This window comes from Tursiops truncatus, chromosome 16 (assembly GCF_011762595.2).
Source record: "Tursiops truncatus isolate mTurTru1 chromosome 16, mTurTru1.mat.Y, whole genome shotgun sequence".
Classification (NCBI taxonomy): Eukaryota; Metazoa; Chordata; class Mammalia; order Artiodactyla; family Delphinidae; genus Tursiops; species Tursiops truncatus.
This window is the reverse complement of record NC_047049.1, coordinates 9,292,908-9,307,892: the sequence shown is the minus strand read 5'-3', so window position 1 is coordinate 9,307,892 and position 14,985 is coordinate 9,292,908. Positions and strand designations below refer to the sequence as shown.

Here is a 14,985-nt window from a genome sequence, read left to right as displayed (position 1 = left end):
TAGAGCTGGGCTCCCCGTGCACAAGACCATTTACACTTGATATACTGGATGAGGCTAAGCGTCTGAGTGCAGGGGTGCCTTGTGTTGGCACCTTTAGGCCTCTGGGCCTGTGGGTTCCTGCCCAGGGTGAGCTGGGTGGGGGTGGGGTGGGGGGAGGCGGAGGGAGCAGCACAACACAGCTGGCAGTACGTGCTCCAGTTAGAAGCAGTCAGCAAGGCTAAGGGATGTGGCCTTTGAAGACAGCAGTGTGAGAGTTGGGTGACATCGGTTGCCCCTTGTTGGCTTTCTCCCTTTCCTTGGAATCCCCTCTTGTTTCCAAACACATTTCTTTTTTCCTTAGCTCGGGGATTGTATTGCCTAGCACAGTTAGGGACTGCACTGTGTGCCCTCAAGTTCATATGTTGAAGCCCTGACCCCCCAGTGTGACTGTATTTGAAGATAGGACCTTTAAGGAGGTGACGAAGGTTAAATGAGGTCGTAAGGCGCTAACCTATTAGGGCTGGCGTCCCTGTAAGAAGAGGAGGAGACGTTAGGGATGAGCTCACACAGAGCAAAGGCCGTGTGAGGACACAGGGAGAAGATGGCCGTCAGCAAGTCAAGGAGAAACCAAACCTGTGGACCCCTTGACCTCGGACTTCCAGCCTCCAGAGCTGTGTTGTTTAAGCCCTTTGGTCTGTGGACTTTGTTCTGGTGGCCTGAGCTGACTGATATGTCGGGCACCATCTAGTAATCCTTTGGGTATCATGAACCAAAGATGCTGATTTTGTCCTCAGACTGAGCCAGAACCTGGAGCCAGGACAAGGCGTTGGTCTCCAGGGCAAGCGTTGCCCAGGTCTGCGCTGTTGGGATGCAGCAGGCAGAGGACGTGAGCACGTGGATGGATCCTTCCTTACCTCTGTGTCCACAGCATGCCCCACAGTGGTTGACGTATAGGAGGCAGCCAGATTGTTTGACATATAGGAATGAATGAATAAATTGTCTTCATGCAGATACGATGTATGGACATTTAGAAATCCAGTGGGGGGGACGGGGAATCCAGTTGGACCACACTTGCTTTGGAAAATCAAGGCCTGCACGTGGCAGTGACCCATTTCTCTGGTCTAAAGTTTTCTCTGAAGAGCATCGAAGGGCCCTCCCAGCCCTGCTCCGGTCAACAGACAATAAAACAGTGGTTCTCAACCAGGGATTATTGCGCCCCCCCAGGGAACATTTGGTAATTTCTAGACATATTGTTGTTGTCACAGCTTGGGGTGGGGGGATGCTAATGGCATCTAGTGGGCAGAAGCCAAGGATTCTGCTAGACATCCTACAATGAACAGGCTGGGCCCGCTGCGACAAAGTACTAACCATCCTGAGATGGCCACAGTGCCGAGGCTAAGAAGCCCTGTGTCGAGACTCGATTTCCTGGTCCATGATGATTTAATTAGGGTGTGTCAGTTCTAAAGAGGAAAGCCACATTAAGCCGTCAGAGAGCTTTTCTTCTGGGGAAAACAGTTAGCAGATGGTTGAGCTGCATATCTGCTGACTGTTGCACTGTCTGGGGAGAACTCCTGACATCTGAAGGGCCTCGAAAGGCTTCCTTCTTCAGGCTGCTGGGGTATGCGTAGCAGCCTGAGAGAACGCAGGTCAGCAGTTGTGGGCCTTGCTTTGGAAATGATGGGCTGGGCTGAGGCCCTTTCTCTCTCCTGCAAGGCCCACTTGAAACACCTGGTCCTCTGAGTCCCCTGGTCCTTCGGTGCCCTCTGTACTGTGTGTCCAGGGCAGGAAGGGGAGGCAACTGCTGATGCGAGGATGGGGTGCCAGAGGGTGCCAGTCTCTGGAGGAAATAGGGAGGGAGACGGTTGTAGAAAGAAGAAGGGAGGGGACATCTTTTGAGATGAGAATGAAGCAGGAGTGTTTTCGAGACACGGAGGAATCTTTTGGCAAAAAGGGTTGAGAGCCTTCAAGCAAGTGCTCCCATCTTCTAGGACATCTGCTCCAAGTAGGGCTTGGGGTGGCTTTGGATGCAGAAGAGAAGGGAAGGTTTGAAACCATGGCTGGCGAATAGACCTGCTTCCAGGAAGGGATCTCAATGCCAGAGGCATTTATTGAGCTGGCAAGAGAAAGTGTGGCAGGTCCAGGGAAAACGAAGTTAAATGAGACCAGTTCCTGAACTCAGGAGGCCGGCAGTTTCCCCGTGTTGTCTTCGTCTCCTGCGGTTCTCTGCTAAGTGCTCACCACCTCGGGGTGTGCTGCCGTGAGCATGAACCGCTCTGAGAAAAATCTACAGTAGGAAGCCAGTTTGGGGGTGCGTGAGCATTTCTCAAACCTTGTTGGTTTGTTGGAATGAGGGATTAGGGCTGCCAGATTTAGTGAACAAAAATACAGAGCGTCCAATTAAATTAGAATCGCAGATACACAGTGAGTGACTGGGACATATTTACACTAAAAAATGTATTCTTTTATTCTAAATGCAAATTTAACTGAACATCCTATATTTTATCTGGCAACCCACGGCAAGGGGTGGGGTGGGTACTGCAGGATATAACTCCTGTAGTGGAATGCCGTCCCAAGTCATATACGTGCCAGCTCTTTTTTTTTTTTTTTTTCTTTTTTTGGCCGCTGCACACAGCATGCGGGATTTTAGTTCCCCGACCAGGGATCGAAACTGCGCCCCCTACGGTGGAAGCCCGGAGTCTTACCCACTGGACCGCCGGGGAAGTCCCTGTGCCAGCTCTTGAATTCCTTCTTCTGCAGGCCACTTTGCAACATTTTCTCCCCTTTGTCTAGGGACACGTTTTCAGTTTTCTGGCCAATCGTTTTCTGGCATCTTGACTGCCCAGGACAGCTGTGAAGCCAGAAATGCATGCAAGGTGCTGCCTGGTGCAGGCAGAGCCCAGGGTAGCCAAGGCCAGGCTGGCCGCATCCCAGCAGAGCAGTGGGGTCATGAGATGGTGGAATATCTTGGCCAGCATCTGGAGCGCCCACAGCATGTTTTAAAATAAGGATCAGCCTCCTTGGCTGGTAGTGGCTGAGGGAGGAGGAGAAATGGGGAAGAAGCTCTAGAAAAAAGGAGAGAGGATGGATGAGAGGGAAGGCCAAGAAGAGGAGCATGGCAGGCAGGGTTGGAGGGAGAGATCACGGGGATCCCTGGAGTCGGGACAGGTGGCAGACGGGGCGAGCTCAGTCCTGCTGCAGTTGCCCTGGGCCTCCAGATAAAGGCTCTGACGAGTCAAGAGCAGGCTGGATGATGATAGCAACTAGTATTTCCCAAAGGCTCACTATGCTTTACTTGCATTCTTTCTCTGTCTTCCTTTCCTGCTCCTCTCCTTTACTTTAGCCACACTGGCCTCTGATACTTCTGCAACACACCAGGTGTGCGCCTACCCCAGGGCCTTTGCACTTGCTGTTCCCTTTGCCTAGGATGCTTCCCCCCGCAGGTATCCCCCTGGTTCACGCCTTTACCTCGTTTCTGATCTTGGCTTCAGTGTTTCCTCCTTGGAGGGCTTTGCCCAGCTGCCTTATTTTAAAATTGCAACACCCCTCCCCTGGCTTTCTTTTTCTCCATAGCACTCGTCACCGTCCAACAGTCCATACGTTTTACTTGTTTATTGTTCCTTGACTGTCTTCTCCCTAAAGAATGTAGCTTCCAGAAGGGCAAAGATTTCGTTCATTGTTGAATACCCAACGCCCAGAACAGGTGCTTTGTTTGATCAGGCACTTGGTAAACGTATTTTGAATGACAAGGATTTGAGCTATTCCTTAAACAGCCCTTATTGCTCCCACTTTACAGATGAGAGAGCTGAGGGTCAGCTTGTCCAGACCCTGGAGCCAATGGGTGAGAGCAGGATTTGTACCCAAGCAGCATGCCTGTCCAGTGATGGGTGGGCTGACCTGGGGCTCTGGTATTAGAGGGTTGTAGTCTGGCATGGGATGAGAGACTGTCCGAAGTGTCCTGTGTCCTTCAGTGACGGCTTTGTCTCCGTTTCCTCAGGATGTGGCTCTGAGCCGGTCTGTGTCCCCGATGGCCCCCACAGCAGCTCGGTGGAAGGAAGTCCTTTCCGTCCTCCGACACAGTCCTTCTCCTCCGTCTTCGATGAAGACAAGCCGATAGCCAGCAGTGGGACTTACAACTTGGACTTTGACAACATCGAGCTGGTGGATAATTTTCAGACCTTGGAGCCTCGCTCCTCAGACTCTAAGAATCAGGATTGCAAGGTGAGCTCGCGGAGGAAGTCCACGGACTCTGTCCCCATCTCTAAGTCGACGTTATCCCGCTCGCTCAGCCTGCAAGCCGGTGACTTTGATGGTGCTTCTTGCTCAGGCAACCCCGAGGCCGCGGCCCCGGCCCCGGATGCACATAGCACGGGTTCGAGCAGTGCTTCCAGTACCCTTAAGCGAACTAAGAAACCGAGGCCACCTTCCTTAAAAAAGAAACAGACCACTAAGAAACCCCCTGAAACCCCCCCAGTGAAAGAGACACAGCAAGAGCCAGCCGAAGAGAGTCCCGACCCCAGCGAGGAGAATCGAATCGCCGAGACGAAAACGGAATCGGCCAAGACGGAAGGTTCTGGACCAGCCTTATCGGAGGAGGCACCCGTAGAACCTGCTGCTGTGCCCAAGGCTGCCTGCCCTCTGGACTCCGAGGGTGCAGAAGGGGCCATCCCCCCAGCTTCTGGGGGTGGCAGAGTGCAGAACTCACCCCTCGCTGGAAGGAAAGCATTGTCTCCTGCCACGGCCCCAGAGGTGGTGGAGGTGTCCCCATTGGATACTGGGGGGCAAGAGGACTCCCCAGCCAAAGGCCTCTCAGTGAGGCTGGAGTTTGACTATTCTGAGGACAAGGGTAGTTGGGACACCCAGCAGGAAAACCCCCCTCCCACCAAAAAGATAGGCAAAAAGCCGGTTGCCAAAATGCCCCTAAGGAGGCCAAAGATGAAAAAAACACCCGAAAAACTCGACAACACTCCTGCCTCGCCTACCAGATCCCCTGCTGAACCCAATGACATCCCTATCGCTAAAGGTACCTACACCTTTGATATTGACAAGTGGGATGACCCCAATTTTAACCCTTTTTCTTCCACCTCAAAAATGCAGGAGTCTCCCAAACTGCCCCAACAGTCATACAGCTTTGACCCGGACGCCTGTGACGAGTCCACTGAGCCCTTTAAGACATGCTCTAAGACCCCCAGCTCACCTTCTAAATCCCCAGCCTCCTTTGAGATCCCAGCCAGTACCGTCGAAGCCAATGGAGTGGACGGGGATGGGCTGAACAAGCCCGCCAAGAAGAAGAAGACGCCCCTCAAGACGTAAGTTCAGGGGTGCAGGTGGTAAGATCGGAGTCGGGGCTGAGCATTGGCTGTGATTGTCGCTCACGTGCCTGGATGATCCGTCCCCCATTGGCTGCAGTGCCACCATGTTTGCGGCAGGATACCTGTTTTCATTCCTCTCTGCGCCCACGGTGCTGGCTTTTCCCATCCACATATCCCGTTGGGTCTAGAGTCATTGATCTTTTGCCTCAATTAGTCAGTGGTCTAAAGCTTTACTTGTAGCTGAAGACCTGACTTTCAACTTCAGGAGAGTGTGGGAACCATGGAAAGGGAGCAGCCCAGTGGAGGTCTGGTCAGCCTCCCTGTTGGTGACTTGGCATTTTCTGTTTAACACATGAATTGCTTTTTGGAGTGGCCTCAAAACTAAGAGATCTGCCCTTATATTATTAAAATTTGTAGTGTTTGTTTCTGCCCATTAAGGAGACATTAGCCCAGGAGGCAAACACAGTAGGCTTGGGAAGCCCTTGAGAGAGAGAGAGGTCCGGTCTGGGCCCCTTCCTGTACCCCAGCTAACGTGTAAGAAGCATGCCCGTTTGTCTTCAGCCCTGTGTAGTCATCTTCATAGACGAGCGTCCACAGGCCCTGTAGGTCCAGAACAGGTCAATGCAACCTGAAAGGGAGAAGCAGTCCCCACGGTCCCCAGGAGGCCATTAATAATCAGGTCTGCTATCCAAACACTGGCCAAGTAGACTGAGCATAACACTACGTGTCCGTGCCTCTGGAATTCATCCCAAGACCCAGCTCCAACTCGGATGGCTACCGGTCCATCCTCAGGACTTTGGTCCAAGTGTAGGTGGTTTGGTGCTTGGAGCTTTTCTGCACTCATGTAGTAGCGTCAATAATTTAACAAGGCCAAGGAGACCGGGCTGCTGGCGGCAACTCAGCAGCACAGACCATAGCTGCTGGCCCCTCCGAGTCTGCCTGGCACAAATGGAGATAGATGGTGACCTGTTTACCTCTCGTTCTGGGCTCCCCCAAGCATTTAACATTTGAGAAGAACCCAAGGCTTCCTGAGAAGAAGGTCTCTAAGCAGGCTTTGGCCTTGGATCGCCTTACCTCTGTCCGGTGTTGGATAGAGGAAACAGTCCTGGCCCAAAATGGGACTTTTCTTAGATCGGCGGCCAAACCAGGCCCTCCTTGAAGATTCCATAGCATCTTTGTTGGAAGCTTTGTTTTAAGCCTGAAACCGGAGAAATCTGAAAGGCCCAAATCTCAAAGCTAATATCTCATTTGGGGGATGAGAGCCAGTTTGTAGCCACTACCTCCTCCTTCCCCGCAGGTAGCTTGGTTCTCTTCTGTTCTGTCATCAGAGGTAGCTAACCGAGGTTGGGGAAGCTAACCCATCTCCGGGTCTTACCTCTAGGGCAGATGGCTTGGAATCCTACACTGGGGTGACAAAGCTCTTTGAGCCACCAGCATTTTATGGGATAACTGGAACCAAGAGAGGAAGGCGTTCTCTGACAGCCCCTCTCCAGAAAGCGGGGATGTGGCCCACACTCCAAGCAGAGCAGCGGAGGGCTGTTGTAGCCTCTAACCCATTACTAACCAGTTGTCTGCAGATTTACCATTTTTGTCAGTTCCTTCTGTCTGTCTCTCTTTTTCTTTGTCTTCTTGTCTTAGGATGGTTGAAGACGTGATGTCTGTGTGTTCTCTGTTGTAAGTAAATTAAACGGAATCTGCCTCTTACACTAAATGTGCTTTTTTCTGCCTTTGTTTTTGCTTCCAAGCTCTTTATTTCCTTTCCATGGCTGCTCCTTGCGTATTTCTGTGGCGGGCCTGGGAATGATGGGGCACGGGGCTTCCCAGTAGCAGAGGTTATTTATCTGTTTCATCGTGATTAGCATAAATGAAACTGCTTGGCTGTGAAAACGTGATTATCCAACATCTGCCTGCTTGTCAGGAATGGAAGTTTCTTTTTCCCCTTGCTTATTGGACGTCTTCATCTGAAACCCATACATTTTTTTTTTTCACTCTCATCCCATTCTTTTATTTGAAATTGGGCGATTGCTTTCAAAGTATCGTGGCTTCACATTAAAATAACCACCCAGTCCAACCTCAGGCAGCAACCGCTACCACTTGTTCTGGCTACACGTGAAGCAGAAATGTTTGCGCTGTTTCAAATTGAGACTGATGGGAGCCCCCTGAAACGCAGGGTCAGCTCAGTGGAGCACACGGCTGTGAGAGCCATCGCCAGGCTGCTCTGGGTCAGCAGGACCGGGCTAGGTATCAGCATGCCATCTGGGGGTCGCCTTGTTGAGGGAGACAGAGCAACAGAGCAGACCACCGCTGTGCCTGGACTGCTTTGCCTCCCTGGCCAGGAGAGATCTTGTGGGCTGCTCCCGGGGGGCCCAAGGACAGGCACTTTCTCTGCCTCTCCATTATTCCACGAGGAGCTGGCCTGGCCCCAGACATCCAGCAGCCCCGGGATAGGGTGGAATCTCTCAGGCTCTCTTCTGCCCAAGGGATTTCTCTGGTATTTTAGAGCCATTTAGCAACTGTAAAATACACAGTTGTATCTTTATATGCATGGATAAATATACGCTTCAAGCTGTGATTGCACTGTTCACATGGCAAATGTCATAAATGCTGTAAATAACCATTTATGGTATTTCTTTCATGACTGAAAGCCATTGTTGGAGCGTTTCATTCCAGAGAACATGAGGAGGAACTTGGTGCCAATTTGCTCTGTCCACCCAGTTAACATTTAGAGCAGGGGAGGGGAGGGGGGTGGTCTAAGGTGAGGGGGACCCCTGCACAAGCCCTTGCCTTGCTGGGGGCAGGACCAGACCACGGAGGGGCCTGAGACCAGGGGGCAGGGGCCGATCTGCAGGTGGAGAAGCCTCCATTCTGATAGTGGAGATGCACCCCTGACCACCCAGTAGACTTAAGGGAGGCGTCTGTGCTAAAAGCCCCTTCTGACTCCTCTGGAGTCTGAGCTGATGCTCCCTTGGCCTAGGTCCTCCCCTCTCCTCCCCTCCCCCTCAGCCCCCAGTTATTTATACGAGGGGGAAAAAAAGAGAGACCAGAGTTGTTAGTCGTGGTTAGGAAAGACATTTTTCAAAAAATTGTTTCATCTCCGAAAAACAGTTCCGGAGATTGGTTGCACAACAATGTGAATGTACTTCACGCTACTGAACTGTACACTTAAAAGCGTTGAAGATGGTAAATTTTACGTTATGTGTATTCTACCGTAATTTAAAAAAAAAATGATCTCACCCCTCGCCCTGCCTTTAGTCAGAATCCCACCCAGAAGGTCAGAGGTGCGGGAATCCATTAAGCTCAGGGTTCCCGCGCGTAGGAGGGAATCTGCCAGTTCTCGCTGAAGACCCGGGACTTTCCTTCCTGTTTCTGCACGGCTCCTTCAGTTGTTTGAGTGCTGTGTGGGCTTGGTCTTCTGTGAACTGGATCCTGTTAACTGGTGTCACGAGCTGACGTCCCCTCCCCCACCTTAGTTGGTTCAGACATTCCTGGATGGATCCAGATATATTAATCTGCTCACCAGAATCTGCCTTTTGAAATAAGAACATCTGGGTAAATTTAGCTTCATTTTCTGGGTCAGCTCTCCAAAATGGCATCTTTTCCGAGATTTCCAGCTTGATGACTCTTTCCCTCGGGGGCAATAATAATGTCTGTTAAAAAGTCGGAATGGATTGTCGGTGTGGACGTCTTTCAGTTGGTGTTGGAGTGGTGTAGACTGGAGGGTGGTCTGGGTCAGATACTCAGCAGTCAGACGCTCTGGGCCTCAGTCGGCTCTGGAATGTTCTGTGCCTCTGTCTGTTGTGTTTACATTTTCCATTTTGTTTCCAGTGACACATTTAGGGTGAAAAAGTCGCCAAAACGGTCTCCTCTCTCTGATCCACCTTCTCAGGTATAATGTCCCCTTGATACTTGTGATTTTATCCCTCACTCGGGAAGATAAGGCTGATGTGTTTTTATTCCCCATTAGTCAATAGAGTTTTCTTTTCTACTCATCATGCCCCTCTCCTTGCCTCCTACAGGGAGGGTCCCTCAGTGTTTGCAAGACATTGTTTTGATCCCTTTCCTTGGGGAAACATCAGAGTATGTCCCAAGAATAGGCAGATGTTCAGGAAAAATGTCAGTTGGATTCTATGGGAGTCGTGCTGGTCCATTTGGGCCAGTTAATCTGTTGAGAACTTAACTTGAATATCAAGTTGCGGAAGACTGTTGAGATAAACGCATATATAGTGAGAAAGAAATGAATATGTGTCAGGAACCCTGGATTATGTAACCAGGGTCAGGATGGGGAGATAAAGGGCTTTCATCCCCTGCAGAAGTGGCGGCTTGGGCTCTTTCTTCATACGAGTCCCTGTCTCCCTCTTCCTATAGTTCCTCTACCAAATATACGCCATTTCTTCTACCCTGTTTACAGACCAAGAAGGGTATCCTGAAGTATGTGCCAGGCCATTCAAGGTCATAAAACAAGCAAAGCCCTGGCCAGCCCACCCTGGGCAGGGGGAGGCTGCAGAGAGGCGCCCAGCCCCACGAGAGGGGTCTTGGGTCCAATGCCACCTCTGCTGTAACATTTCTGGGCTCCCACCCTGCCCTGCTCAGCTGCACACCCTCTGTGGAGATGGAGATGAGACCTCCCTGTCTCTACCTCCCGTGTCAGGCGTGAGGACTGTCAGGCAATGTTGATGTTGATGTACAAGCCTGAAGCACGGTGTGGGCGTAACACTATAGTTGCCTTCATCAACATGCCCGTAGTAAAAGTTTCCTTATTTTTCTCAAAGCGAATGGGCAGGAGTATCTCAAATAACCAAGACACAAAATCCTGATTCTTTTAAAACCCACGGTCATCACCCCCTGAAACAAACCATCAGAAAAAGAAATTCATAGCGGAAAGACTTGGTGTCCTTGGGACTATTTTGAGCAGAGGAATTTGACAGGGACCGGTCCTGGTGAGGGGGGCCCAGACCCCTGTGGGTGGGCGCGGCAGCTGGACGAGAGAAGAGACAGCTTCCCTTCTCCTGGTAGGACCCCACCCCCGTGACCACGCCGGAAACGCCGCCCGTCATCTCCGCGGTGGTCCACGCAACCGACGAGGAGAAGCTGGCGGTCACCAACCAGAAGTGGACGTGCATGACGGTGGACCTGGAGGCCGACAAGCAGGACTACCCGCAGCCCTCGGACCTGTCCACCTTCGTCAACGAGACCAAGTTCAATTCGCCCACGGAGGGTAAGCAACTCGGTGGCCGCTGGACCACCACTCTGCCTTGGAGACCACTGCCCCTAGGGAGCAAAAGGCCAGAAAGGAACTTCTAAGCCAGGTAACCGTTGGGGACCAACTGTTGGGGACCATCTCCCGGTGCACCCCGAGCTCAGGCTGCCTTTTGAAACAGCCTGAGGCTTGAAACCAGCCGAACGGTGACCCCGGGGCACCTGCTGAGAGCCTGCAGAGAGCTCTCTGCCTCGGGGTCCTGAGCTCACCTGAGCTTTGCACCTTCTCGGCTGTGTGGCTTACATCCCTTGAGGATTTTGAGTCAAGCGCTCAGGGTACGTCAACCTGCCTGTGGGGTCTCTTAGTCCACTGTTCATCGGCCCTACGGGACGTCCCACAGTGTGACCGACACCTGCTCAAGCCCCAAACCAGAGAGTCCCCCCAGGCTTGCCAACAAGAGGAACCGAGTCCTTCTGAATAGGCCCCAGGCAAGTCACTTATCTCATTAGTATCTTCCTTCCCCTTACCTATACCCACTTTCAGCTTTCTGCCTGATTCTTCGGCTTGAAAAATTCATGTATCTTAAGTCGGCAACTAGAACCTTCCTGCGAAGGATTAGTCCATTTCCAGGGGTGATGGTACCCTGCCTCCCTAGTCCTCCTGGGGCCTTTCCTCCACCCACCACCATGTAGGGCTTGTGAGCCTAGTACTGGACCGTCATTCCAGCACCGTGGGCTGTTGTGATGGTTCTAAGTTTCCCTTTCCAAGCTCTTGATTTCTAGCAATTTCTAAAAACTGAGTAGAATTCAATATGAGGACAGTCCTACAGGGAAACCTTATCTCCGCTTCTTTGCTGCTAAGGAGAAACCATGATCTCCATCAGACAGCCCCCTGCCCCCGCCTGGGCAGGGCAGGGCTGTAACCGAGGTGACTTAATTAATTGTAAGTAGGAACGCTGCCTCTGGAGGTTCTTGTATGATCAGGCTTGTTGGCGGCTTGCTGTGTGCCCATGAGGTCTCTGAATGGTACCAGTGAGATCCATGTCAGGTTTGGGGGGGATTTGGGGTGCTTATCTTATTGTAATGCCTTTCTCTAGTTTGCTGATGAAAAGACAATCCAAATTACGAGTATTTGGACTTTCGGGCATTGTATTTTCTGTGTAATGGAGCCTTTGGTTGGTTGCTTGGTTGGCCCTCTGGCTACGGGTTTGGGAGGCTTAAGAGTGACCATGTCACTCCAACCTGACCCCTGGGGCCCAGGCCTGGCCTCAGCTTTTTTCAGTCCTCCTTTTCCTCTGTGCACACACCCCTGGGCCGTGACTGTACCGGATGGAACCACTTTCCCCCAGGGACGCCCCTGCTCAGCTCCCCTGCAGTGGCTGCTGCAGGATGCCCCCTGCTTCCCTGTCTCCCAGGCTTGTCCTGCCCCCTCCCAGCCTTTCCCTGGACATGGCCCCTCTGCCATTTGCTATCAGTGCTTGGTCTGAACTCGCTCTGAGGTTACGTAACGCGGTAAGGATGATGCGGGTGCATCTCTTGCTTCCCTACTAGACTGTGTGTTTCTTAAAGACAGGAAGCCCATCTGAGCCAGCTTTGTTTTCCTTACAGCACCGTGAACACCGTAAGGGCTAAAGACAGCTTTGTGAGGAAAAGAAAATAGAAGCCTAGGCAGGTAGACAGCTTAGCGTCCACAGTTTGATCTTTGCATCAGTCAGCACCTGTGTGAGGGAGACGGGGCGGGGGAGGAGGGGAGGGTGTGTTGACAGCCCGGAAGCAGCAGGGGGTGGCTGAAGACTAGCAGGGGCCTGGCCAGTTTGTAGCACCTGTGGTTTCCTGCTGGCTTACCTCTCTTGAGGCTTAATAAGAAACTTTTAAATGTCATAGAAGCCAACCTGAGCTCGCCATTATAGATAGGAATCAAAAGGTGTGTGTTTTGGGCTATGTGTGTGTGGTTGTACCATCAGGAACCAAATAAATACATGCTTTGTTTTTTTTTTTTTGGCCGCGCCACATGGCTTGAGGGATCTTAGTTCCCTGACCAGGGATTGAACCCGGGTCCACGGCGGTGAAAGCGGGGAGTCCTAACCACTGGACCGCCAGGGAATTCCCTACATGCATTATTTTCATAATACCTTTCAAGCTAATAGGTGCTCCATTCAGTGGTAGCATCTATTTCCTCATCTTTAACTTAGAACTAAAGCAGTCCACTCACTAGCTTAGTGGCATATTTGAGAATTGTTTGTTTTCTGCAAAAGTTCCACAAATAGGGAAATCTGTAAGTTTGGAACAAAACTCTAGTAAACCTGCCTCCTTAGAAAATGACTGTGGGGCTTCCCTGGTGGCACAAGGCTAAGAATCCGCCTGCCAATGCAGGGGACACGGGTTCGAGCCCTGGTCCGGGAAGATCCCACATGCCGCAGAGCGGCTAAGCCCGTGAGCCACAACTCAGCCTGCGCTCTAGAGCCTGCGAGCCATAACTCCTGAGCCCGTGTGCCACAACTACTGAAGCCCGCGCCCCTAGAGCCCATGCTCCGCAACAATAGAAGACACTGCAATGAGAAGCCCACGCACCGCAACGAAGAGTAGACCCCGCTCGCCGCAACTAGAGAAAAGCCCACGTGCAGCCACAAAGACCCAATGCAGCCATAAATGAATGAATGAATGAAAAAGAAAAAGAAAATGTGAATATGTGGGAAGTCCTGACCATAGTTATAGCTGGTGGGCGATGGGAAATCCATTGTCTATGTGAATTCAGAACAGCCTCGGTTTCAAGAGGTGTGGCCTGCATTCACCTCTCTAATGTACCTGGTTCCCTCCAGCAACTGGATGTAGAAACTGGATGCAGAGCCCTGTTCTCGGATTGTCCTCCTGTTACTGAGCCACGTCCGGCCATACCAGACACGAACCTGGTTGGGGTGCAGATGTACTCCCCAGAAAGAGCCTGCCCAGTGCTGCAGCCGCGATTGAGGCTTTCTTACACTGAAGTCATAAATCACAGGAAAATGAAATGTTGGGTTAGAAATAATATTTGCCACTTGGACACGTATTCACTGCAATATGAATTCTCCAAGTAACAGTAATAAGGAGGAGCTGTCGGGCTTCCCTGGTGGCACAGTGGTTGAGAGTCCGCCTGCCGATGCAGGGGACGCGGGTTCGTCCTCCGGTCCGGGAAGATCCTACATGCCGCGGAGCGGCTGGGCCCGTGAGCCATGGCCGCTGAGCCTGTACGTCCGGAACCTGTGCTCCGCAACGGGAGAGGCCACAACAGTGAGAGGCCCGAGTACCGCAAAAAAAAAAAAAAAAAGAGCAGCTGTCATTGGTGGAGTAGCCCTGCTGCGCCTTTTCATACGTGATTTCATTTCACCCTCCCAGCTCTAGGTGGTGGATTTCTGCACTTCCTCACGTAAGAGCGAGTGAGCAGAGGCTTTGAGCTGTTAAGATTTGCTGAGTGTTGAGGGGCTAGTTCTCGTAGGACCAGGTCTGCCTGACTCGAAGGGCCTCTTCTTTTCCGCCATGCTCTTTACGTGAGCGTCCTACAGACTTCCTTTCGTTCAGTGTAGAATGAGGATGTTGAGCTGATCGGTGCTTCCCTACCTGGGTTCACAAGAGATTCAAGTTGTCTTAATATTTCAGAAAACCTGTGGAGCTGGGTGAGAAAGATGCCCAGCTAGTTTAAAACCGCATGCTTGGGGGCTGTAATCATATCAGCTCACTGTGGTGACACTGATACTCTCTCATTGATTTAAACCTCAGATTGGCAAAATTATAAACATTTTTCTGTGAGTGCTTGCTTAGCAAATGCCCTTTTCTGTAGCAATCTATTGAAACATGGTGCCGTGAGAGAAAACCTTGTGCATGTGATCCCCAGAGATGGAAAGTTTAGGAACCACTGGACGACAGAGCCTCTGAAACCTCTTAGCTCTGGTCTGAGACCCTGGGGGAGTATTTGCTTTAGATTCGAAGGTCTGGATGGCCATTGCTGGTCACCCTCTCTCCCTCTACACACAGCTGCACCAGCACCTCCTCTTGCATACAATAGAGAAGGGGTGTCCTTCTCAGGAGCCTAACCTGGTCTCCAGTGGTGGGCGCCGTTGTTGTCACACTACAGGCATGTAGAAGGGCCACCCAAGGAAGTTGGAGCAGTGTCTTTGTCCCCTTCCAAAAGGCTCGTCTCCTCTCATCACTTACGTTAAAAGTTTCAGAAATATTAGCAAAGAGCAGTAACAGACCTGGTCACAGTCCCTTACCTTTGCGTGACCAGCTGTGGGGCTTTTCATCTTACATCAAATCATTTTACCCTGCAAGATGTATGCGCTTTGAGCTCCATTTATGGATAAGTCGATGGGCCTAGAGAAGTCAGGGAGTTGGCTTCCCTGATCCTGGCAGTGGCAATCGGGACTCGGTTGCATCCTTCCGGCTTCTACCCAGGCTCCTTCGGTCCCCCAGCAAAGCTCCAGCCATGAGAGTCAGATGGAAACACAGGCCCCTTGCCTTCAGAACG

General features: G+C 51.6%; 1 protein-coding gene across 17 annotated transcripts in view; it reads left to right on the top strand.

The window, feature by feature from the left end:
* The window catches only part of TACC2 (transforming acidic coiled-coil containing protein 2), a 185,395-nt gene that overhangs the window by 142,450 nt on the left and 27,960 nt on the right, over positions 1 to 14,985 (top strand). For 8 of the 17 annotated variants that reach the window (XM_073793857.1, XM_073793862.1, XM_073793863.1 and 5 more), the window contains 4 exons: positions 3,974 to 5,285; positions 6,927 to 6,962; positions 9,114 to 9,174; positions 10,302 to 10,503. In XM_073793857.1, the coding sequence (XP_073649958.1) occupies positions 3,974 to 5,285; positions 6,927 to 6,962; positions 9,114 to 9,174; positions 10,302 to 10,503 (1,611 nt within the window). The remainder of the gene's footprint in view (positions 1 to 3,973; positions 5,286 to 6,926; positions 6,963 to 9,113; positions 9,175 to 10,301; positions 10,504 to 14,985) is intronic. The other 9 variants (XM_073793860.1, XM_019940164.3, XM_073793864.1 and 6 more) reach the window with 3 other exon arrangements.